Genomic DNA, 26,090 nt, shown 5'->3' on the forward strand with positions numbered 1-26,090 from the left:
TTGGCATTTGCCACCAAGCCTGACTGAGATCCCTTTTTCCTGAAGCAATCTTGCTGTCAGTTTACTTCCTAGGTGAAGGATGCCAGGATGTCTGTTTGCACACCTGAATATACCAGAACAGACCTTTGTTGCTTACCTCAAGATAGGTTCCCCCCCACCTCCCGCTGTTTACCTTGATAGGTCCCCCCCATCCCTCACGGGTTACCTCCTCCTGTTAGGTTTCAGAGTAACAGCCGTGTTAATCTGTATTCGCAAAAAGTATTCTGTATTCTGATCTCAAAGGTGACTATCCTTCAACAAAAAAACTTCGAAAACAGACTCCAACGAGAGACTGCTGAATTGGAATTAATTTGCAAATTGGATACAATTAACTTAGGCTTGAATAGAGACTGGGAATGGTTGATTCATTATAAAAAGTAACCTATTTCCCCTTGTTTATTCCTTCCCCCTCCCCACTGTTCCTCAGACGTTCTTGTTAAACCCTGGATTTGTGCTGGAAATGGCCCACCTTGATTATCATACACATTGTAAGGAGAGTGATCACTTTAGATAAGCTATTACCAGCAGGAGAGTGGGGTGGGGGGAGAGAAAACCTTTTGTAGTGGTAAACACCCATTTTTTCATGGTCTGTGTGTATAAAAACATCTTCTCTGTTTTCTACTTTATGCATCCGATGAAGTGAGCTGTAGCTCACGAAAGCTTATGCTCAAATAAATTGGTTAGTCTCTAAGGTGCCACAAGTCCTCCTTTTCTTTTCTCCTCCTGTTAGCTTCCTTCTGAAGTCTCTGCCAGCTCTTTGTTAGCATTTGACTTAGAATGCTCAGAGATTTCGGTCTAATGCCATGCAATACACAGCGCCCGCCCAGATAAGTGTCTCCCATCCCCTGTCTGGAGGAGTTCGTATCAAGACATGCAGCCTTTGCGTGGCCTGTTTTTTAACTACAGACCATTTTAAGTGTGTATATACCTAACTCCTCATCTGTTCCCACACATACAGCTTGCAGTGGGGATGAAGACACAAGGTTTCATTAGACACCTTACATGACCCGCTTTGGTGAACTAGAATGTAAATACCAGGCCCAGGGGATTCCTGTAACCCTGATGCACCCCTTAGGCCCTCTGCTAGTTGCATTCGGAAGTTCCTGGGTCACAGCTTGGCATGGCATAGAATCACTGAGGAGCAAGTCTGCCTTTGCATGCCCCCTCCTGCCCCTCTGGTTCACCCGCGCCCTGCCCCAGAGCATCTCCCCAATGTGTGCCCCAGCTATAGAGACTTGTAAGCATGTCCTGCACCCCCTTTATGCCAGCCTAACTGGTGCACAGGGGGCTGCAGGGCCAGGATGGTTAGGACCCTAACTTGTCCAAACATGTCACGTAGGTGAAATTGGGGTCCCCACTTGCAATGTTAAAACCGCCTGACGAAACTGCCCCTCAACAATAGCGAGCATTGTGTCTCCATACACTCTGTCTAGACAACGTGTCTAGCTGTATGTGGTGCTAATGACATTGTTGTTAGTAACAGGATCTGATCCAAAGCCTCCTGAAGCCGGAGAGAGTTTTGCCATTGATCCCAGTGGGTTTTGGATCAGGCTCCTGGAAACTTTCATTAGAATATCTTAATGCGCTTCACAAACATTAGTTAATTACACTCCACTTGAGTCCAAATTGTAAGGTTTTGTGGTTTAAAAAAATCTGTTTATCACACCAAAGCCCACCATAAATGATTCTGCAGGTATTTATTTGGTTTAAGATTCTATTGTCAACAGGTTTGAAGTGAAACCTGCCCCTGTGGTGTTAGGAACCCCAGCGCTGAATCATTGTGAGAGCACAGGAGAAACCCGCTACTGAAACTGACTTGAGATGCCTGTGAAACAGACACACCCATTTTCATTTGTCTCATCTAGCCACTAGACTGGGACTCAGGTGATTTGGATTCTGATTCTGACATTTGGTTTGTGACTTGGGCAGTTAACCTCTTTGGGTACATCTTCACTACCTGCTGCATTGACGGGTAGTGATCGATCTATTGGGGAGCGATTTATCGCGTCTTGTTTAGATGCGATAGATCGATCCCCGAATTAACGCCTGTACTCCGCCTCGGCAGGAGGAGTAAGCGGAGTTGACAGGGGAGCTGCCGCGGTCGACTCACCGCTGTGAGGAGGGCCAGGTAAGTCGAACTAAGATGCTTGGACTTCAGCCACGCGAAAAGCGTAGCTGAAGTTGGGTATCTTAGTTTGAACCCGCCCCAGTCAGTGTAGCCCAGGCCTTTGATCCTCAGCGTCCCCTCTCTGTGAACTGGGCACAATAGTATTTATTCACCTGATGGTGATGTGATGAGACCTAACTAAGTAATGCTTGTAAAGTGCTATGTGTTTGCAAAATATTCTGCAGGCTAATTAGTATCGGAGCCTGACAGCAACAGGATTAGAACCCAGGGATTCTTGGTTCCCATCCCTGAGCTGCAATTTACGAGCTCGTTCCACCACTAGGATAATTCCTCACCCCATAAGCCAAGATTGGATATTTCTCTAAAAGATATTCTATGGCTCAAACAGAAGGGAGGGCTGGATGCAGGAATTACTAGGTGAAGTTCTGTGATCTGGGTTATGCAGGAGGTCAGATGAGATGATTGCAATGGTCCCTTCTGGCCTTGGTATCTCTGGATAGTTGAAATAATTTGTCTAAGAGGTGCTGCAATAATGAAACAAGTGAATTTTGCGCACACACAAATATTCTTATAAAGAATAGTTTCCCTAGCACTGTGTTGCTGGTTCCCTTTTGGGGCATAAGCAGGGGCTGGCCACATGCTCCTGTTCTGAGCTTTTGTGGTTTAAAACAAAACAAGAAAAAGGTTGACCACACAACGTTTCTGCAATTTTTTTTTTTTTTAAATTCCAGTGGAAACCGGGTTGAAAAGAAACTTGCCCCTGGGGTGTCAGGAAACCAAATGTTTAAGCATTGTGATGGCACAGGAGAAAGTGAAACTGATTCAAGACAGCTGTGTGTCACCAGCTGTGATGAAGGTGTAAGATCCAAGGGTGGAAGTGAAGTGAAATGAGATGGGGTTGAAAGGGCCCCGCCACGGAGGCCTGTGGCCACCCCTCCCCCTGCAGGGGGGCTGTGTAGGGCACCAAAATGTCTAGGGATGGCCCTGGTAGCAAACGTTGTTCTAGGCTGTTTGTTGTTGGTCGCTCTCTTCCCACTTCCTCAGAGTTGTTTGTATCCAACAGCAACTGTCTGGTAATGGGCCAGTAATTCATATATGATTCAGTGTGAGGAATGAGGAACTTCTAAGTATTTTGCAAAGGTGGCGCTAAGAAGTGGGAGGTCCCGTTGGTATTTGCATCAGTGAGGTGAAACCGGTGACTCTTAGGTTTAACCCCAACACTCCAGGCCAAAAGCCTTTTCAAGTGGAACCTTATTCAAATGAGATTTACAGACAGTTTCTTCACAATGTCTACACAAAAAGCTGTGTCCAGGCAGGGCATTGAGCTGGACTCAGGAGACCCTATTCCCTGCTCTGCAACAGGCCTCTTGTGTGATCATGTAGGGTATGTCTACGCTGCCCTCTAAGCCTGGGCTCTGACTCAGGTTTGAGCCCAAGCTCCCCTTCCATCCACACACATATCGGTCTCCTCGGATTAGTGAGCACTCAGGACACGGGCCCTAGGACCTGCTGTGACTCAGATCCAACGCCTGTCACTTGGCAACGTGGATGTGGCTCAAGCCACAGACCTGAGTCAGAAGGTCTGTGCAATGCAGTATGGATGTTTTAACGTGGTCCAGCAATTGCAGAGTGGACTCTCAAGTGCTGGCTTGGAAACACCAAGTGCACAAGTGCAAGTCCCACAGACCCAGGTTTACAGTGCAGTGCAGACACCCCCTTCGGGCTGGTCTACACTTGAAACAAACACCTGTCAGGGATGGTTTAATTAGGAGATGTATGTAAACCCCCGGCAGTGTGGGGCATGGGAGATGGACTCAGCTTCTTGAGGTCCCTTCCAGCCTAGATTTCTGTCAGTCCATGTTCTGTGTAGAAACTGGGTGAAGTAGTTTCTTGTGGTTCGGTGGATCTGGTAACACCCAAGCTGTTCTGAGTCTCCCAGGAACAGGTGGAAAAACAAGTTGGTTGACTCACTGCTTGTTTGATTATGTCTTTAGTGGGGCAAAACATGTGAGAGAGAGAGGGCACACAAAGCAGTATTGGCTTGCTGTGCGTGCGGTATGTTTCCAGCTTTGTTGAATGTATTTGTTTATAAGGAGGGAATCTGGCCACATGGGCTTTAATCAAATGCAGCGTATCCGCTTCACTGCAGACCGCAAACCTTGAAAGAACTCGGGTATTGCTAGCAACATAATGTGAAGATTAGACATTATGGGTGAAATCTAGGCTCCATTGACGTCAATGGCAAAACTCCCTCTCACTTCAATGGGACCAGGATTTCCCCCTATGATCAGAAGGCTAAAGACCTACTAGACGCTTCCTACTGTACCGTGCTGGGATCAGACAACTGAATTCTAGAAGTTGCCCCAAGGGCCGTGTGTTGTCGTGCCAGATTGCATGTGGAGTCATGCCATTGAGCCCGATGTTGAGCCGTAGGAGCCCCGGTTCTAGAGGGGTGGAATTTCTGCAGTGGGAAGAGCATAGCCTTTTAGTTTGCAATCGGACCCTACCTGTATAAGCGCTTTAAATAGTTATCCTGGTTTCAACACTCAGGTGCATAATCACTACCAGCTGGCAGTGCTGGCTGGCTCCAATGCCCCAAAATCTCTGGAGGCAATAAAGGGAATTCCATAATATAGCTGAGTCATATGATTGACCTTCTCCTCCAAGAAACTCTCTCCCAGTTTAACCCTTTCAGCCTCTTAACAGCTGTGCCAGACATCTGGATTCAAGCTTTGTTTTAATCCACCAGTGTTTTAATCCACTGTCTGTGCATCCTATTTCCATTGTTGTTGTAACGTGATGGCCTTGATCTTTCTCGCTCAGGTTGTATTTATTTTGCAGCAGCCATGGAAGTGTCTGTTTCTAATACTCCTTTTGAGGTTTCTGAACTTGGTTCTCCTGGCTTTTGTGCAAGAGAAAAAAGCAATTAGGCTGCCCAGAACATTTTAATGTGCCAGATCTAATGTGTAAATTGGAAGCAATGATGGATTTAACAGCAGGCAGTGTCAGAATTCTGCGTTTCTCTTTAATGGTTTTTAACAAATATTCTTTCTCGTTTCACTAGAGTCTCCTTTTGGAAACCAAATCGATTTCTGTTAGTGAGTCATTCGTTTATAATAATTAAAGGTATATTTGCATAGTGCCTACCATCCCAGGGGATCCCAAAGTACTTTCCAAACAGGAATCAAATCACCCTCCATGCTGAAATGGAGCCACCTCTTGGGTGGAAAGTACCTGCTGTTTAACAGCTCTCAGCAGCTATGTAGACTCAGTGATCAGATTGTTGGGACCTCTGTTTTACATCTCACATGGATGGTGGTACATCCCGTAATAGTGTCCCCTAACACTATGTGGGTTCAGTACTGACTGAGGGGGAGAGTGCCACCTACTGAATTATAAGATTGTAGCTTAGCACAGGTTTCAGAGTAACAGCCGTGTTAGTCTGTATTCGCAAAAAGAAAAGGAGTACTTGTGGCACCTTAGAGACTAACCAATTTATTTGAGCATGAGCTTTCGTGAGCTACAGCTCAAGTGCAGAGTTAAAACACTCTGGTCACTCGATTTCTGATCTAAAAGTGACTATTCTTCAACAAAAAAACTTCGAAAACAGACTCCAACGAGAGACTGCTGAATTGGAATTAATTTGCAAATTGGATACAATTAATTTAGGCTTGAATAGAGACTGGGAGTGGTCGAGTCATTATACAAAGTAAAACTATTTCCCCTTGTTTGTTCCTCCCCCCCTTCTTCCCCCCCCCCCCCCACTGTTCCTCAGACGTTCTTGTTAACTCCTGGAAATGGCCCACCTTGATTATCACTTCAAAAGGTTTTCTCTCCCCCCACCCCACTCTCCTGCTGGTAATAGCTCATCTTAAAAAGAAAAGGAGTACTTGTGGCACCTTAGAGACTAACCAATTTATTTGAGCATAAGCTTTTGTGAGCTACAGATCACTTCATCATGAAAGCTTATGCTCAAATAAATTGGTTAGTCTCTAAGGTGCCACAAGTCCTCCTTTTCTTTTTGCGAATACAGACTAACATGGCTGTTACTCTGAAGCTCATCTTAAGTGATCACTCTCCTTTCAATGTGTATGATAAACACCCATTTTTTTTCATGGTCTGTGTGTATATAAATCTCCTCACTGTATTTTCCACTTTATGCATCCGATGAAGTGAGCTGTAGCTCACGAAAGCTTATGCTCAAATAAATTGGTTAGTCTCTAAGGTGCCACAAGTCCTCCTTTTCTTAAAACAAAGTTTGGCACTTTCCATCTAAAGGATATGAAAGTACTTTCCAAACCCTCATGCCTTTACTCTCACAGCACTTCAAGGTAGTGGGTGAGTTTTATATTAGTCTCTTGGGGAAACTGAGGCAGGGATAAGTGAAGTGACTCTCTGAAAGGAAGTGAACTGCAGAGCACAGAACCCAGGTCTCCTTGATTCTCAGGCTGTGCGTTGACCACTAGACCATGCTGTTTCCTCTCTCAGAATGTATCACTCTGTTGTATTGTCCATGCCAGAGCTTCCTGGCAGACTGTGATGAGTCACCCAAAAGGTGTTCCAAACTGTACAGGGCGTGGCACAGCGACAGTCCTAGAGGTGCAGCCTCCCAGAGGTCCTGTGTGTAAAGGCACTCCCTTCCTGCAGGGCAGGTGGAATTTTAAGGCTCCCAAATAGTCTGCACGGAAAGCTGAACAGGCTGGGAGGAGGAAATAAACATACCTCCCGGCGGCTGGCACCAATTACTTTTAATTCATTATTAATAATCTGCTCCACACTTCATAGACGTATAGAACCAGAAGGGACCTCGAGAGGTCATCTAGTCCAGTCCCCTGCACTCAAGGCAGGACTAAGTATTATCTAGACCATCCCTGGCAGGTGTTTGTCCAACCTGCTCTTAAAAATCTCCAGTGATGGAAATTCCACAACCTCCCTAGGCAATTTATTCCAGTGCTTCACCACCCTGACAGTTAGAAAGTTTTTCCTAATGTCCAATTTAAACTGCCCTTGCTGCAATTTAAGCCCATTGCTGCTTGTCCTATCCTCAGAGGTTGATTGAAACAATTTTTCTCCCTTGTAACGTTTATGTACTTGAAAACTGTTATCAGGTCCCCTCTCAGTCTTCTCTTCTACAGACTAAACAAACCCAATTTTTTCAATCTTCCCTCAGAGGTTGTTTTCTAAACCTTTAATCATTTTGTTGCTCTTCTGTGGACTTTCTCCAATTTGTCCACATCCTTCCCGAAATGGGGCACCCAGAACTGGACACAATACTCTAGTTGAGGCCTAATCAGCACAGAGTAGAGCAGAAGAATTGCTTCTCGTGTCTTGCTTACAACACTCCTGCTAATACATCCCAGAAGGATGTTTGTTTTTTGCAACAGTGTTACACTGACTCACATTTAGCTTGTGATCAAGTATAACCCCCAGATCCCTTTCCGCAGTACTCCTTCCTAGGCAGTCATTTTCCATTTTGTTTATGTGCAACTGACTGTGCCTTCCTAAGTGGAATACTTTGCATTTGTCCTCACTGAGTTTCATCCTATTTACTTCAGACCGTTTCTCTAATTTGTCCAGATCATTTTGAATTTTAATCCTATCCGCCAAAGCACTTGCAACCCCTCCCAGCTTGATATTGTCCGCAAACTTTAGAAGTGTACTCTCTATGCCATTATCTAAATCACTGATGAAGATGTTGAAAAGAACTGGACCCAAACTGATCCCTGTGGGACCCCACTTAATATGCCCTTCCAGCTTAACTGTGAACCACTGGGAACGATTTTCCAACCAGTTTTGCACCCACCTTAGAGTAGCTCCATCTAGGTTGTGTTAGAGAGCTTATTCCTTCACTCTCCCACTTCCCTGGTCCTTCTCGCATGAACAGAGAGCAACAATACCCAAAGTCCGAAGGTGCAAACAATTCAATGTTTATTGGGGTGAACTTCCAGCAAGCTTAAATCCGAGTTCCTTTTTCCTTATTTTCGAATCCCAACTCTCTTCCTAAAAGAAAAGGAGTACTTGTGGCACCTTAGAGACTAACAAATTTATTTGAGCATAGGCTTTCGTGAGCTACAGCTCACTTCATCGGATGCATTCAGTGGAAAATACAGTGGGGAGATTTATATACACAGAGAACATGAAACAATGGGTGTTACCATACACACTGTAACGAGAGTGATCAGGTAAGGTGAGCTATTACCAGCAGGAGAGCTGGGGGGGGGGTTGGGGGACGGGGACCTTTTTGTAGTGATAATCAAGGTGGGCCATTTCCAGCAGTTGACAGGAACTTCTGAGGAACAGTGGGGGGTGGGGGGGAAATAGTTTTCTCCCCCCCCCCCCGCTCTCCTGCTGGTAATAGCTCACCTTACCTGATTACTCTTGTTACAGTGTGTATGGTGACACCCATTGTTTCATGTTCTCTATGTATATAAATCTCCCCACTGTATTTTCCACTGAATGCATCCAATGAAGTGAGCTGTAGCTCACGAAAGCTTATGCTCAAATAGATTTGTTAGTCTCTAAGGTGCCACAAGTCCTCCTTTTTCTTTTTGTGACTACAGACTAACAGGGCTGCTACTCTGAAACTTACTTCCTGTTTGCCCCTAATTTATATAGTAATATTTTTAGCTATACCATAACCAATCATTCTACTGAAATTTACCTAACCAATCCTAACATATTGTAACATGATTAGCTAACCAATTATATCCCACCACCTTAATTAGTTTACACCCAGCAAAATTAATTATACAGCAGACAGAAACAATCACAGAACCAGACAGAGACCATGCAAATAAACAATAGCAAAGTGGGAACTATAATGACAAAACAATACAGAAGTGAGGATTTCACAACTACATCTATAAAGACATAAGGGTTTCCCAGCTGTGTCTATTGATAAGTGAGTTCTTACCAGAGAGAAAACTATCAACCTGAATGTCCTTTTACATCTTCTAGGCTCTTCCCTTTCTCTGGAGGTGATAGATCAGATCACCTTCCTAACAGCCCCATATTGACTAGTTTGGAATGTGAGGATGTGACCGGTCGCTTCCCAGCTTATGGCTGCCTCTGCTGCTTAGCCAAAGGCATTGGCCTAAGAACAGGGCCTGAGACTGTCACTGTGAGAGAAGGCCCTTACACAGATTCTTTCTTGTATACCTCTATTACTAGCTAAATGATAAACCTACATTCTTAAAGTATAGGCCTTTACAGGCAGGCCTGAATATCTATATCCTAACAGGTTGCATTTCTCTAGTTTGTTTATGAGAAGGTCACGCAGGACAGTGTCAAAAGTCTTACAAAAGTGAAGATATACCACATCTACCCCCCCCACACACGGCTTGTTACCCTGTCAAAGAAAGCTATCAGGCTGGTTTGACATGATTTGTTTTTGACAAATCCATGCTTACTGTTACTTATCACCTTATTATCTTCTAGATGTTTGCAAATTGCTTGCTTGATTATTTGCTCCATTATTTTTCTGAGTACTGACGTGTCCAGTGTTGTCATGCTGGTTGATGTCAAGCCGTTCTAATTTTTAAAAGCTGCCCCAGCTGGGCATCTCTTTGGTGCCTGTGTGTGGGTGCTGACACCCATGGCAGGATTTTAGGGCCAGTGGGAGAGTCTTTGGGTATCCTTAAGGACAGTGGAACTGGTGCTGGATTGCCCGCTGCAGGGAGGGAGAGAGTCCTTTGTGCACCATGGAGCACCGACTGTCCCCAAGTCACTATCCAGGAGGGACTAGACAGGAGGGCAGAGGCAGGATGGGAGAGGCACATGGGGAGCTCAGGGGCAGCCAGTGCAGAAGCTCTATTAGTGGCTGTGCAGTGACTCCACTGGGTGCCCTGCAAACGTGCCCCCCTCTCTCCCCCGGCCTCATCCCTGCATGGGGTACGATTTCCACAGGACTCAAGTCTCTCCCTGACTGACATTCCAGGATCCACCCCCAGTGCAGTGCAGCTGATTTCTGTGCTCTGCTTTGGGGGTTGCTTTGTGTCTGGCTGGAGGGTTTATTTTCCCCTAGGCTCTGCACATGAGGACAGGCTCAGCATGATGTCCAAATCAGCACTCGGTCTGTGTGTCTTAGGTAATTGCATGATCCCCATCACCACCGTATCTGGGCGCCTCACAATCTCATTGTACTTCTCACAAAACCCCTGTGCGGCAGAGAAGTGCTGTATCCCCATTGCAGAGGTGGGCAAGTGAAGCTCAGAGAGGCTAAGTGACTTGCCCAAGGTCTCAGAGGAAGTGACTGGCAGAACAGAAAATTAAACCCAAGTCTCCCCAATCCCAGGCTAATGCTCTGACCACCAGACCACCTTCCTCTGCCTGCTGGCCTGACAGTGGGTTAATCCCGTGACCAGGACCTTTGAGGAACAGGGACACGTTTGGTTTCCAGGTGCAAGTGTGTGCTCACTGCATCCCTGACTCAGTATGAAGCACTGTATAAAAAGCCAAACAGTGCAGGCTCCTGTGATGTGGGAGTCCCAGCTTGTTTTCCCCTTAGCAGCAGGATTTGGATGGCTGGTGGTGCCTAAAACAGGTGTTTTGTTCAGACTTGTACAAGAATGTGGTTTAACCGGTGTTTCTTGATTGTTTCTCCTGCCAGACCGGAGCAGACCTGAGGTCCAGTTAGTCCCGTATCCTGTCTCTGGAAGGGTGCTAGTAACAGGTGCTCAAGAAGGTGTTAATCCCACCCTCCCCTAAAGTAGGGTTCTCTCTGCCCCCTGTGTGTGTCTCATCCTGATCTCTGAGAGTATGTCTACACAGCAAACCCCCCTATGGCAGTGAGTCTGAGAGCCTGGGTCAACTGACGAGGGCCCAGGGGCTCACACTGCAGGGCTAAACATAGCAGTGTAGACGCCTGGGCTTTGAGACCTTCCCAACTCAGAGCCCGGGCTCCAGCCTGCAAGTCTATACTGCTCTCTTTACCCCCGCCGCGATAGCCCCGCCAGCCTGCTGACCTGGGCTCTGAGACTCGCCGGCTGCCGGGTGGGTTTTTGTTGTTTTCTTCTGCTGTGTAGATGCCCCCTCAGAGTATCTAATCCCTCAGGCTACGTCTACACAACAAGCCGGAGCTGCAGCAGTGAGTGTCAGAGCCTGGGTCTGCAGACTTGGGCTTGCACTGCAGCACTAAAAGTAGCTGTGGAAGCATTTGGGCTCAGGCTCTGAAGCCTGGGAAGAGGGGTGGATTCAAAGCCCAAGCTCCAGCCCAAGCCCCAACATCTATCCATATTTTTAGAGCTGTAATGCAAGCCCAAATCTGCACACCCTGGCTCTGAGGCTCCCTGCCGTGATTCCTGCTTTCTGGGTAGTTTGGCTTCAGACCCAAAGCACAAGGTTTAATGTCCCTTCCGAAGTTTTTGTTGTTAATTGTAACTCTGGATAGCCTTGCTATCCACAGAAACAGCCAATCCCTCTTTGAATCTCGTTTAGTTCATGGCTGCAATGAGCCCCTCGGTTTAATCACATGTGGTGAGACAGAATATTTTCTTTTCGAGCTTTTGTATAAGTGGTTTACATTTCCCTCTCTCCTTGGCATTTATCAGCATTCAGTTTCATCTGCCTGGATGTTACCCATTCCCGCAGTTTGGGAAGGTCTCCCTGAAGTTCCTCGTAGACCACTCGGATCCTGGCTAAACTAAATAACTTTGTGTCATCTGCAAATTTTGGTACCTCACTGCTCACCCCCCTTTCCAGATTGTTGTTAAATACATTTAAACAACCCAGGACTTAGTATGGAACCTTCAGGCCTGCTGTTTTGTAATGATGGGAATTGACCATTTAACCCTACTCTTGACTGTCTGTCTGCTAGTTTTTGATCCATGACAGTACTTGGTCTCTTATCCATGACTGCTTAGCTTCTTTAGTAGCCTCTTGTCCGGGACCTTATCTGGGGTATTTTGGAAGTGAAAATCAATTGTCATCAGGTTCTCCTTTATATCCACTGCATTACTGACACGTTTAAAGAATTTGGAGAGATTAGTGAGACACTATTCTCCATTGCTGAAACCAGGTTGGTCATATCCTGATCTTCCAGGTGTTTCATTATTCTGGTTTTAATGATCACTTCATCCAGTTTGCCAGGTACAGATACAAGGTTGGCTGGCATGCAATTTCTCAGATCACCCATAGAACCCATTTCAAATCTAAGAACACTTGCTGCCCTCCACTCTTCTGGATCATTGGCTGTGCTACATTCAGAATTATGCTTTGAAGAGAGGCCAGCGGAGGGCAATGAAAATTATTAGTGGGCTGTGGCACATGACTTAGGAGGAGAGGCTGAGGGAATTGGAGTTATTTAGTCTGCAGAAGAGAAGAATGAGGGGGGATTTGATAGCAGCCTTGAACTACCTGAAGGGGGTTTCCAAAGAGGATGGAGCTAGGCTGTTCTCAGTGGTGGCAGATGACAGAACAAGAAGCAGTGGTCTCAAGTTGCAGGTGGGGAGGTCAAGATTGGATATTAGGAAACACTATTTCACGAGGAGGGTGGTGAAGCACTGGGATGGGTTACCTAGGGAGGTGGTGGAATCTCCATCCTTAGAGGTTTTTAAGGCCTGGCTTGACAAAGCCCTGGCTGGGATGATTTAGTTGGTGTTGGCCCTGCTTTGAGCAGGGGATTGGACTAGATGACCTCCTGAGGTCTCTTCCAACCCGAATCTTCTATGATTCTGTGCTTCTCACCAAGGGAATGGAAATCAGTTTGGATACAAAGAGTAAAAAGCTGAATAACCTCAAGGTTCAGAAATACTGTCGGTTAAAAAAGTAAAACGGGTCACATTTTATAGTAAGGTTTTATTTATAAAGGGTTAATAAATAATCAGATGTTATACACTTGCTACAAACGTAAGTAACGTTTTGAAGATGGTTAAAAGTCACTTATTGACCTGTTTGGATTGTGTACCAACTGATTAACCATTTAATAAAACATCTAATAATCCTTTATTAATCCTTCATAAACTATTTGTCAGTGGATTCTTATTATAAAATGTGACCAAAGACTGCAAAAAGTGCTGTAGAATTTGATAAGAAGAAGAATCTGTCTATGCAGTTTTCAAAGAAACCCATAAAATGCTATGTAGCAGGGGTATACATCTGAGATTCACTATTAGATGGCTTCAAAATGCTACAGAATGGTTCGCATGTTGTTGTTTCTGTTACAGGAATGCTCAGTGTTAATTGGGGGTCCATTGCACGAGGCACTGTACAAGGACATAGGGCCTGTCTTCACGTACTGCGCTACGACGGTGCAGCTGAGCTGCTGTAACGCTTTAGTGAAAACGCCCGAGAGGGCTTCTCCTGTCGGAGTAGTTCATCCACCTCCCTGAGAGGCAGTAGCTGTATTGACGGGAGAAGCTCTCTCATCAACATAGCGTGTTTACACAGGAGGGTTAAGGCAGTATAACTGCATTGTTTGGGGTGTGAATTTTTCACACCCTTGAGCAACGTGGTTATACGAATGTGAGTATGTAGTGTAGACCTGGCCATAGTAACATACAATCCCTGCTTTGGAGAGCTTAGAATCCAAGGGTAGGCTTCACCAAGGCATTTAGGCACCTATTGCCCATTAATTTGAAATCGGTAGGTGTTAGGTGTCTAAATACTCTGGTGAATTCCACCCAAATAGACAAGGCAGACGAAGGAAGGAGGGGAAATGGAGATAGTGACTTGCCCAAGGTCACGTAGCAGGTCAGTGACAGAGCTGGGAATAGAACACAGGTCTCCTGAGTTACCTTGCCCTGTCTACTAGCCGTGTCTAGTACCCATGCCCTGTCTACTAGCCCACACTGTCTCCCCATCCATAGAATTAAATTTTCTATTCAATTTTATTGGCCTAGCCCAGTGAATGCAAGGTCTGCTTGAAGTTCGTGCCATTAGCAGCGGCAGCCTTCTCCGGTGGGCACAAGGCTTCTTGCTCCACACCAGTCACCAAAGCTGGCTCTGAGCAGAGGAGATGCTGCACCTTGGAATGTCCCAGGCTCCTGCTGGAGACATTGATACCGGCTGACACGTCAGCAGTGCACTTCCACACACACCCCTACTACTTCGAGGCGTGATCTAAGCCCTATATCTCAAGTGGTGTTGCAGTAAAGAACAGAATTGCCCATCCACAAAGCCTTTTGCTGTTCCTGGCTCCCAGGAGAGTCCACATCACTTGAGATGACTCAGGACCCTTGAGAGTGACTGGGATGAAGCAGAAGAAAATGAATATTTCGCTAAATGAGTCGTAACGGTGGCAGAACCCGGGTAGTGTCATCCAGTGCAATCAGCATGGATGTTGTTTTGGGTTCATTTAGGCACTGAGTAATGAGCGTTTTTGCTGCTAATCAGATTGATAAATAAGGCAAATTAAAATATTTGGTTTGCTCTCAGCAGAAGTCTCCTAAATTAAGAGTTTTCATCTCACCCAGGTAAGAGGAGGCAGATTTGCTTAGCAGTCATCATGAATAATTACCCAGGTTAGGATGGGGGTGGGTTAGAAGCCAGGTTTTTTTCTCCATACTAATCCTAATCATTTAACTAAATTAATTGCTTCCAAACAGATGTCCAAATGTGTCCATCGCCTAGTCCCTTGGACAAGGAGCTACTCGTCACCAATCCTTATGCAGTTACTTGTTCTAACTTTCTAGCCATTGAGCAGTGATGCCCAATGTCTTTGGGCGATGATGCCATTTACCAGAATAATACCTTGGCTCAGTTGGTGCCCATCACCGAGACCCCTGCGTATTCTACCCCGTGGATCAGGTGGTGCAGACAGCCCGGTGTAAGGACACTCTCTTACCCTATGGGAGGCAGGCATAGATGGGGGTGTCTAGAATGCCAATCAAAGGAGCTGGTATGCAGTGCGTGGGAGCCACCACGCTGGTGGAGAACTAGCGTGGACAGGTTCAGGTGCTACTGTATCTCATGGGTGTACATGGGACATGATTTCCTCGTCTCCTCTGGGTTGATAAAATCACGCCTGCGCCCAGGATGCCAGCGGCTTGTTGAGAGAGCGCAATTAATCGAGAAAGACATGGCTCTGTGCCAGGAGGCCTTTTTAATTAAGAGGTTGGGACATCTGAGAATCTCTATTAAACCTGGCGTCGCCACTGAAGTCATGGAGCGTGTGTGTGTCTGAATTTGGATGGTGGGGAGGGTAGAGCATCCTCTTGCTTGCTAACATCTCTGGGGGGAAAGGGGGGTGTCCTGTGTCACAGACCTCTGGGGCCATGTACGCTTCCCCGTTGTAATCGTGTGACTTCTCCTGTGTTCCTGCTGACTTTGAAGGGATGTAGGGTTGGAGCTGGCTGCTCCCACAGCTCAGGCATAGCTTGTTACAGTTCATACTAACAGGGCAATGGGAGCCCGTGCCTTTAACAATGCTGGTGGAATGCTCCTGCCCTGCCTGGCCCTAAGCTGGGGGCATAGGTCCTGCATGCCAGGTGGAAAGAGGAGCAGCTGAGCCAGCCTTTTGAGCTGGTACCAACGTTCCTTATTGCCTGGCCTAGAGGCACATGTTTGCTCACAGGGTGTGGGAGGCTGGGTGGGTGTGTGTGGCTGCTTCTCTGCCACTGGGGCATACGTGGGGAGTGCGGGGCCGCTGTCCTTCCTCAACGCAAACTTCCCCGCTCATCAAAGCCCTGGTAAACTCTGGTACACACCTGCTCCTTTACTGGAACCATGCACGGCAGCATCTTCCCTGTGGTTTGCTTGAGGGGCTGCACCCTTCCTACATGGACTTCGTTATTTCACTAGGACATCAGAGGCTGCAGGCATAGCGCTATTTGGGTTTTTATACTGCGCCCGTCACCATGGTATCTGAGCACCTGAGGTGTCATGGAGGGGGGCAAATGGGATCTATCCCGTCACGCTGTTTGGTGGCCTGTTAGATGAGCTTTAACCTAGTGGAAGCATCTGTTCCCTGTCATTCAGGTGGCCTCTTTTCCTCCCTGGATCTGAATGTTTTTCCTGGGCGCTGCGGAGCAGGAAGCATGAGCCTGGTTCTAGGCAGGGCTCTGTGTCTCATCCCACCCCATCTCATCCATGTTGCTTTGTCCCCTAGCGGCTGGGGTGAAGGATGTTCTCCTCAGTGAAGCCCTACGAGAATCAGGACTTCTCGGCCCTGAAGAAACACTGCCAGCGGCAGAAGGTGCTCTTCGAGGACCCGCTCTTCCCCGCCACTGAAGACTCCCTCTTCTACAAGTCACGCATTCAAGGCGTCCAGTGGAAACGTCCGAATGTAAGTGAGGCTTGAATGTCCTCCCTGTGCACATCCTTGTGCCGCTCCCCTGGGGTCACACCTTAAAAAAATCAAGTGACTGCTCCCCAGCATACTATCTACCGTAGGTACCCTGTTACCATAGTATCTGAGCTCCTCGCCATCTCTAATGTATCAGATGGGTAGCCGTGTTTAGTCTGTATCCACAAAAACTATGAGGAGTCCGGTGGCACCTTAAAGACTAACAGATTTATTTGGGCATAAGCTTTTGTGGGTAAAAACCCCATTTCTTCAGATGCATTACCTACGAAAGTTTATGCCCAAATAAATCTGTTAGTCTTTAAGGTGCCACTGGACTCCTTGTTGTTTTCATCTCTAATGTATCGATCCTCCCACCAATTCATAGAATCATAGACTATCAGGGTTGGAAGGGACCTCAGGAGGTCATCTAGTCCAACCCCCTGCTCAAAGCAGGACCAATCCCCAACTAAATCAAATTCTGGGAAGTAGGGCTCTGCTATTATCCCCATTGTAGAGATGGGGAAACTGAGGCACAGAGAGACTTGTCCAAGGTCACAGAGGAGGTCTGTAGCAGAGCAGGGAACTGAACCTGGGTCTCTTGACTCTCAAGATGGCCTGCTAATCACTGGATTATCCTTCCTTTACCTTCGCCCTCTGCAAGAGCCCCTGTTCTTGTATGTTGCTTGTGTGCGCTCAAAGCAAGGGAGCTGTCTGAAGGGAAGCATGACCTGTCGGACATGTTGCGCGACAGTGTGTTTAGTGGTTGGAACAGGAATCTGGGAATCGGGATTCCTGAGTTCTACAGGCCACATCCCGGATACCAGCAGCTCTCATTGGGACCGGTCCTGCTCCACTGAAGTCAGTGGGAGTTCTGGCGTTGTCTTCAATGGCAGTCCCTTCTGGCTCATTGAAGCCAATTGGAGTCGCAGGTGTTCAAGATGTTTGCTTCTTCCTCTGCCACTAACTCAGCACATGACCTTGGGCTTGTCCCTCAACGGTGACTTGTAACCATAATTCAACTGTGTTTGTAAAGTGAATATAATAATAGACCTAAGCTATAGGAGGGCTAGATGTTGTTACTAATCCTCTCAGGGACTAACAGATGTTTGCAAAGTGCTGCTAAGATCCTAGTGGTTGGGTTTTATTTATTTGGTTTTGGATGATTATCACGCAGTTCTAACCCATCATTTAATGGCTTGTCAGCTGCAGCAGCCTCTGTCCCAAAGGTCTCCCAGAGATTTCTGTAGCTCTGGACTTTTGTTACTTGCTGGTCCCCCTTCAGGTGCTGTTTTTCCTCTTTGCCCCACATGCGGCAATAGCCCCAGAGATGCCTACACACCAGAGATGGATGCGTTGGAAATACACAAAGAGACAGGGGAGGTGGGGGTGCTGGGAAGTGAGGTGAATGCTGCCGGGGTGCAGAGGGGCCAGCAGCATGGTTCATCCTTGATCGCACGTGGAAAGGACAGGGCTGTGACTTGTGGTCCTGTGTCTCTGTCTGTCCGTGTCTCCTCGGCACAAGGAAATGCACCTGACGACATTCTCTTTGGCTGGGAGGGAGGTAATGCAGGGCACTGCGATGGGCTGCCAGCAGTTTGATGCACCTGGTATTTGCTCCCCGGGTGCTCCCTGTGTTCCCAGTGCTGCATGTAGGGCCTGACTGAGGCGGTCACTTCAGCTTCCATTGGTGATTAACCTCTGGGAATCCGGGCACTGCCTGCTCCAGCAGGCTGGGCACTGGAGGTATTGGGGATGGGCCCCATGCTGCCTGTGGGGGCGATGGGTCATGGATCTGTGTCCTGACTGATCTGAGGTCTAGCCCCACCCTGCCTCTCAGAGGGTGCTAGGCATGGGGGAGCCGCTGGGGACCCAGAGCTCCCTCGTCTGGAGGCATGGGGCAGGGAGGCCGTGAGGGTGGGAGCAGTGCGTGAGGAGCTGCTGAGGTAGCCTGAGTGGAGCTGAGCTCTGGCTCTGGGCTCCCACCCAGCACTGCCTCAGGGCATGTGAGCCAGCAGAGCCAGGGAGCTGGGACTCTTGGCTGGGGGGACTGCGGGGCCATCTCTACTTGGTGATAGGGGCTGCAGTGTGGGGGCAGCATACTGGGTCAGCTGTCCTTGGGGTTGGGAGGAGGAGAGGGGTGGTCCTGCTCTCTTTCCCCCCCCCCCCCCCCCAGCTGGGGCTTTACTCTGTAGCTCATTACCAACCTCACCACGTCACTCCTTTCTAACCAAGCCTGTAACACACCTTAGGTCCTCCCAGAGCAACCCCCTGGCTGCAGGGAGACACTACCAGCGCTACTTTAGTCTCCCTGCAGGGCACACCAGCTATCTGCCAAGATTTCTCAGAGCTGCTCTGAGCAACCATGGTGCCTCTCTCTGCCCCAGCTGGGAGTCACTCTGGAAAGACAAGCTGGCTTTCTAGAGACAGTGGAGCCTTTATCCAGGAGGGAGCGGGGGAGGGAATAAAAAGGCTTTGTGGAAAGGGAGGGTATGGGCTGAATTGATTCTTTGTGTGCCGTGCGTGGCAGGAGGGGCAGCTTTGGGCTGGGCCACCACCGAAGCGGGCGTGCTGCCTTGCTGAAAATGGACTGGCTGCATCAGCACGGTACCTCTATAGCAGTGGTCCCCAAACTTTTTTCCTCGCCCTCCCCCACCCCTGTCCACACCCCAACCCCAGAGCTGGGAACGGAGGGCCATGGAAAGGGGGCCAAGGCTGGGGCCACAGCTGGGGTCTGGGAGCGGAGCCTTGGACAGGTGGCGGGGCCAGCAACTGGGGCCAGGAGTGGAGCTGGGTGGTGCTCCCTCCCCACCCCCCGTGGGGGCTGGCCTGCACTCCAGCCGTGCCCCCCTGAATGTTCCTCTGCGCCTCTGTAGGGGGGCACACCCCACAGTTTGGGGACCTCTGCTCTATGGGAAGCTCCCGTGTAACGTTAAGGATGCGTTGGGGTATCTTTTCAGTCAGTTTGCCTATGGGAACTGGCAGGAGCCCCGTTGCTTCCAGCCTGCACTATGAGACTAGTCTGTACCAAGCACTAAAAACATGCACGATGGGGACAAACCTGGGCTGGCCCCAGGGAATAGACTGGTTGGTCCAATAGGCCTTTTCTGTGTCTAGCGTCTTAAAGCGTGTGTGGGTGTGGCCACACTATAGTGATGGGCACTATATAAAAACATAGCTGGATGGATAGGCCAGAGCAAACGGCTGGCTGAGTTCCTGGGGAGCTGATGACTTTAATGCTGCTGAGGCTTAATTGAATGGTATTTATTATATAATTAATGATCAAGTTCCTATAGCCATAGACAGGCATCTTCATTACTCTAAATCTAAATAAATACATAATGGACTCAAGGGAACACTTGGGCAAGGCCTGGCCAACTGGCCTAGTGGGTCTCTCCCATCGCCAGGTGTTATGGTTCCATGACAATGGGATATCCAGCCCTGTGATACTTTGGGCTTTACCCAGGCCAGTAAGGGGCTCAGGGCGCCTAGAATACAGTTCTGCTGTGGCTCTCAGCACATGAGCATGGAGGTCTCACCCAGGCTTCCAGTGCCCAGTCCCTCCTTGCAGAGGGACCCCAACAACCCTTCCAGCCCCAGCTCTTTCCCCTGAAATGTCTTTGTGCAGTGCACAGCCCCTCTCACTGTAGCACTCCAACACTGTAACGAGTTCACTGCTCCCTTAAAGAGACAGTACACAGCAGCCTGTAAGCTCAGCTGGGGTTAATACAGTCTCCCCTTCAATCACTGCATGGAGTTGTATAGTGCAAGTAGAACACGTTTATAAGCAAAAGGATCCAGGTTTCCGTGATGTCAGGTAGAGGTAATAGAGATAGAAATGGCCACACACAAAATCGAAAATTTACTACTAAGAGTGAAACTCAAACTTAACAAACTAGAGTCCTTTGCTCCAAGTTTTCTCACCATAGTCGTTCTTCTGGCATGGCTGGCTAGTCCTCAGCCAGGACCCAATCCCAGACCTCAAAGCACTGAGTGTTTTATGTCTCCTCAAGTGAAGGATAACTTAAGGGTTCTCTCCCCTCTTTATAGTCCATTAAACTTTGAAATGTATTCTTCTGAAATGTAGCCCCAGATAAGGCTCCCTCCACCTCCTGAGTGTAGACACTGTGCTGTATGGGAGCAGACGCCAAGCTGGCTTCTCCCCCACTTGTGATTTTTACAATGCAGATGATCTTCCTGCAATCTCTGATACAAACCAGTAAGCTCACTGGCCTTGCCACACCTGGCTTGAGGTGCCAGCCCCACTTCCCTGTGTCTGGAAAAACCCATTTATCAACTTCCCCTGACATACCTAGTTTTTAAGCCCATATTTCCAGCCTGATTGTGAAGGTTAGCTCTACATACACCACACACAGATATCGGTGATCAATGAGTTATTAGTTTTCCAGTTATATATTACATGCCACCCTTTGGATAAATACCATGATATCAGTGTGTGAGGTGCACTGAGTTGGTCAGGCCAGCTGGGACTCACTGGGACATACCAGGGAACTCCATGCCATCTGGCATTGGGGTGCTTAAAGGGTCACACACCTTTACCCTTTCCTCAATCTGGGCGCAAGAGTACAGCAGACACTGATTGGCTTGCTCTGGCGATCCTGTGAGTTACAGGAACAGCCCTAGAAGGTTCACCACAAACAATATCCCCCTGGCCACCGCTGGTCCCGGGGAAGAATTGGGCTGTGCTGAGGAAGCTCTGGGCCCTCTTTCTGGCAGGGAAGGGCTTACCTCCTGAGGCACGGTGCCAGGCCAAAGTGGGTGACTCCTTATAGTTCCATTAGGGGGCTGCTCCCTGTACTGCAGTTTTGAGAAAAGCAATTCCAAAAGCTGACTTCGGTAGTTGGTGGTGCAGGGCTCTTCCCTGCTGTCTTCCTGCTCTTGCAGAGGAACTCTGTGGGACTCGGTTCTCCCCTGACTGGCACCTAGACTGGGAATCTTCTCGCAATGGTGGCAGCTTGTGGTTGCCTTTTTATTGTGTTCCTCTTCCCTAGCTAGACATGGTTCCATTCATCACACTGGCCCATAAATCTGTGTTTAGCTAATGAAATACGGTTCACGGGAAATCCCAAGGTCCCAGAGCTAGCCAGTTTTGTGCACAAAATGAGGCAGGGGTCCTGTGGAAAAACTGGTATGTGATCATCCAATTAAAGATCGTATTATAAATAAGGCTCTGTTTTAGTCACGGGTATTTTTAGTAAAAGTCAAAACAAAAATTCACGGCCCATGACCCGTCCATGACTTGTACTATATGGACTAAATCTTGGGGCAGGGCGGCCCGGAGGATGCCGTGGGTGCTTGGGTGGGGGGTGTCCCGGGACCCCCACTGGTGATGGGTGGGGGAGTTGGCGGGGCTAACAGGCTCCCTACCTGGCTCCGCCCCTACTCGGAAGCAGCAACATCCCCCTCCCTCAGCTCCTAGGCAGGGGCGTGGCCAGGCAGCTCTGTGTACTGCCTCTGCCCCAAGTGCTGGCTCCGCAGCTCCCATTGGCCAGGAACCGCTTCTGGGGAGCCCCACTGAGGTAAGCGCCGCTCAGAGCCTTCACCCCCTCTTGCACCCCAACCCCCTGCTTCAGCCCTGAGCCCCCTCCCACACCCAAACTGCTGCTGCTGCTGTGGGGGGGGAGGGCGCGGTGGCCTGAGACTGCCCCAGCAGCGGCCAGTGCGGCTGGCCCAGGGGCTGCTCAGGCGGCCCCTGGGCCAACTGCACCGGCCGCTGCAGAAGTCGCAGAAAGTCCCCAAATCCGTGACTTACATGACCTCCGTGACAAACTCGCAGCCTTAATCATAATGCATATGCACAAGGAGGGGGGGGGGTGTGAATTATGGTTGCACAGGCAACCTGAATTCTGGCATGTCCTAACTTTTGAGTGCTTGACTTTACAACCTTAACATTCTTGTAACATCATTTTTGTGTGTCCCATCCATCCATCCATCCATCCAAGGTTGAAATGCAGCTGCGTGTGTAGGGTGAAACCAGATGACGTTACAAATGTAACCTTCACTGTTGGAGTCACTGAGATTTTTGCAGGCTTGGGCCGCAAGACAGGAAGTGCAAGGGCTGGGGGCGGGGGCTGGAGTTTGATGTAGGCAAAGGGTAATTGGCCAAACTGCAGGAGGCAGGGATTAGCACTACAAGGAGTCAGCAGCTCAGTCTCATCTGCAAGACAGCACCTCCCGCAGCACTGTGCCTGTACGGCCTTAATGAGATACTGCTTCAGAAGTGCCTCGGGGTCCTGTTCTGTGCATTGGTGGGTGCCTTGGCTGTCACTGGGGGTTCAGCGCTTTGCAGGACGAAATGCTACGCGTATGATCAGTAGTGCGCATCCACATGCTGCATTGCAGCTGCTGCCGACATCCAGTTACGACGACGCTGGGAGAGGAAGGGGGTCGAAGGACTTCCCATCTCGTTAGCTTGCCTCCTGCAGTGAGGGGCCCATCCAGCTCCCAGCGCCTGGCGTGATTTGCCGGGGTGAACGCTAGGAAGTCATGTGGGTCGGAGGAAGAACCTTTCCCTGGTGGCAATGGAGTGGCTACCAAGCCTTGCTCTTCCTGCCCACTGTGCGCTGCTGCTCAGGGGACTTGCAAGGAGTGGGGAGCACCGGTGCCACACAGGGGCTATCTCCCACATCCAGGCCTCTCCCTCTGCAGAGCAGAGCCAGACTGGTTCCACTGCAAAGAAGCCGTACGGGTGGCAGGGCCAGGATTTGTCTCCCAAGAGGTTCGCTTTCCCCATTCTTCACTGCAGGGGAGCTGGGCCCATTCTCTGTGTGTTTGTCCATTTTCGGTGTTGACAAAGAAGGCAGCTGTTTGTTTGTTTGCTTCCCTAGAACAGTGTGGTCCCTGGGCTGTCGCATGGCATGTGGAAAACCCTGTTAAACCTGCACCGGAATGACACACACAGGGCCGGACAACAGAAACTGACCTTTCCAGAGCTCGCCAAAGCTTTCCCACCAGCCCTCATTTCTGCAGGCACAATGTAATACCTACTAATACATGCAGATGCTGTTCATTACAGTACTTCGTTATTATCAGTGTCTAGTTCATTAGTCTGTAGTTATTTATTTTAATAAAGATATATTTGTATATATTATACATAATGCATATATATATATAAATATATATAAATGGCAGTATTTATATATTAGGATTTAGTTAATATTTCTATTGTGGTATTATATTCTATGCATGGGTATTACGTCTATGATAGTATGTATATGTTAGTGATTAGTATTTAGTTATTAGTGTTTTATTTCTATTATGATAGCACCAAGGGGCCCCCGTGGGGGTCAGGCCCCATTGCTATAGTAATGTACACTCATATAATAAGAAGACGATCACTGCACCAAAGAGCAGACAGTCAAAACACGCAACAGGAGCCACCAGGTGGAGAAAGCAAGTAAATGGGAAGCGGACAATGTGAGTTAGTTGTGATCACCTTACTGTGGGGCTATCATAAGCCAGTTTTACCCTCCTTTTCTTTATGGCTGGATAGGAAAGGGGGTCCCAATTTTTTTCTCAAGTCGTGAGAACGGAAGTGGTTGAGCGTCACTGACCAAATAGTAATCTCTCTTCCATAACACTTTTCATCAGTAGAATAACCTACATTTCATCCAAATGTCTAACCGTTATTGTGTGAATAGTTGCCTATTTGCTGGCGTGTAATTGTACCCATAAAACCAGAGGTCAGCGCTGAAAATTTGGCCCTAACTGTTCATAGAGTAGTCACTGCTCCTGAAGAAAGAAAAGGGTCGTTATCTGAAGGGGTTGCAGGGGAGGATTTTTTTTCTAGCTCTTCTGAAAATATTCTCCAATATGCAATCTACCCGAAAGACACCGGTGACTTATTGCACACCACACTCCTGATCCGCTCTGCATTAAAGTATAAGGGTGACTGCAATCTGCTCTATTTCATGTTTATTACATTCAGCTCTCTGACGTTTGGCAAGTTTATGCTGCTTGCAGTTGGGCAAAATTTGGCTATACCTGCTCTTGAGCATCTGTGCCCCCATACCTCTGGAAATCAGAAGGGTAGCTACAGTCCATTCCTATCCTGTTCATGTGTTTGCAAACCTCCCTTCCCATGGAGAAGACTCGGAATCCAAGCTGTGACAGTTCTTGCTCTTAGCCTTTGTCCTTTGCTGACCCAAGGGGCCCCCTTGCTAGATGAAAGGTATTGTGTGTGTGTGTGTGTGTGTGTGTGGTTTCTGCAGGGAGGGAGTTTGAAATAGGAAATCCCTGGGTGTCATACCATGGTCTCTGTCTTGGGAGGTCATCTAATCAACAGCATTAGAGCCAGATATGACTGGGAGGAGCTCCAGCAGCTGTGACAGTAAACAATGCTAATGTCATTGTTGATAGCTCAGTCTGAGCATGGACAACTTTGACCCAGTTATAGCTCTCAGGGCAGTATATATGCTTTAGGGCCTGATCCTAGAACCCTTCCTCACATGAGTAGAAAGTCAGTAGTACTAATTGCATGAGTTGGGCTTACTGATGTGAGAGAAGCTTGCAAGAATCGGGCCTTGAATTTCGTAAGCTTGCCTGCAAACTAGGTGGAGACAGAGCTGGAAAGTGGCTGGATCTGGCTGGCTGAGAATTCCCCCTGAGGGTCCAGGTGCATCAGGGGTGGGGAGGAGTGGTCAAAACATACTGCACTTTGGCTATGCTCAGATGGCAGATGATCCAGAGGAATCACTGCCAGATGGTGTAAATCAGAGCAGCTCCAAGGCAGACCCTGCTGTGCGGAGCAGAAATTCAGCAAAGAAGGGAATCTGGCCCCAAATTCTTTCTTTGCTGCCACTTTAATCCATGAGGCTGTTTTGCACGTGGAAACAAAGATCAGCCTCATTTGCAGCTTCCATTCGCTTGTTTGTTAACAGAAGGCAAACCTTCTGAAGGTCAGGAAGCCTCCACAAGTGATTTCACAGGTTTTTTCATAAAGCCCCAGTGGGTTTCCTTCCTGTCAGTCACCCCAGCAAAGCCCTTGGGATTTAGTGGGGAGAATAACTACTTTCTGCTGTCTGATGCAAAAGATGAAATTCTTAATTACAGGTCCAGATTCTGTCTGAATTCTTACAACGGGGTGTGTGTGTGTGTGTATGTAAACTTCATAAAGTGGGGCCTAATCTTGCTCCTATTGAAGTTGTTAATAACCATACCTGGTTCTTATGCAGTGTTTTTAATCAGATCTCGAAGTATTCTACCAAGGAGGTCAGTATCTCTATCCCTATATTACAGATAGGGAAACTGAGGCACAGTCACCCAGTAGGTCAGTGGCAGAGCTGGGACTAGAACCTGGATCTCCTGAGTCCCAACCAGTGCTCTGTCCACTAGGGTGAGGCAATATCTTTGACTGGACCAACTTCTGTTAATGAGCGAGACAAGTTTTCGAGCTGCACAGAGCTGGGAAAGGTACCCAGAGTGTCCCAGCTACATGCAAAATCAGATAGTTTAGCAGAAGTAGTTACCACATATTCTATGTGACCAGTCACGGTGAAGTGGCCTGTTTACACCCCTGTAGTCATAGGACAAAAAGGGGGGTTAGTGGGTTACAGATTGTTTGTAATAAGGCATAAATCCCATGTCTTTATTACAACCATGATTTTTAGTGTCCAGCAAAGTTAGGAATTTAAGTTTGTCTCTCTTACCCACAGAAGTTGGTCCAAAGATATTATCTCCTCCACC

General features: G+C 48.1%; 1 protein-coding gene across 1 annotated transcript in view; it reads left to right on the forward strand.

Annotated features, from left to right (window-relative positions):
* The window catches only part of CAPN5 (calpain 5), a 124,805-nt gene that overhangs the window by 18,658 nt on the left and 80,057 nt on the right, over window positions 1-26,090 (forward strand). Inside the window, exon 2 of the mRNA XM_074943014.1 lies at window positions 16,212-16,388. Coding sequence (XP_074799115.1) covers window positions 16,227-16,388 — 162 coding nt within the window. The 5' untranslated portion in view covers window positions 16,212-16,226. The remainder of the gene's footprint in view (window positions 1-16,211; window positions 16,389-26,090) is intronic.

This window comes from Natator depressus, chromosome 1 (genome assembly GCF_965152275.1).
Source record: "Natator depressus isolate rNatDep1 chromosome 1, rNatDep2.hap1, whole genome shotgun sequence".
NCBI lineage: Eukaryota > Metazoa > Chordata > Testudines > Cheloniidae > Natator > Natator depressus.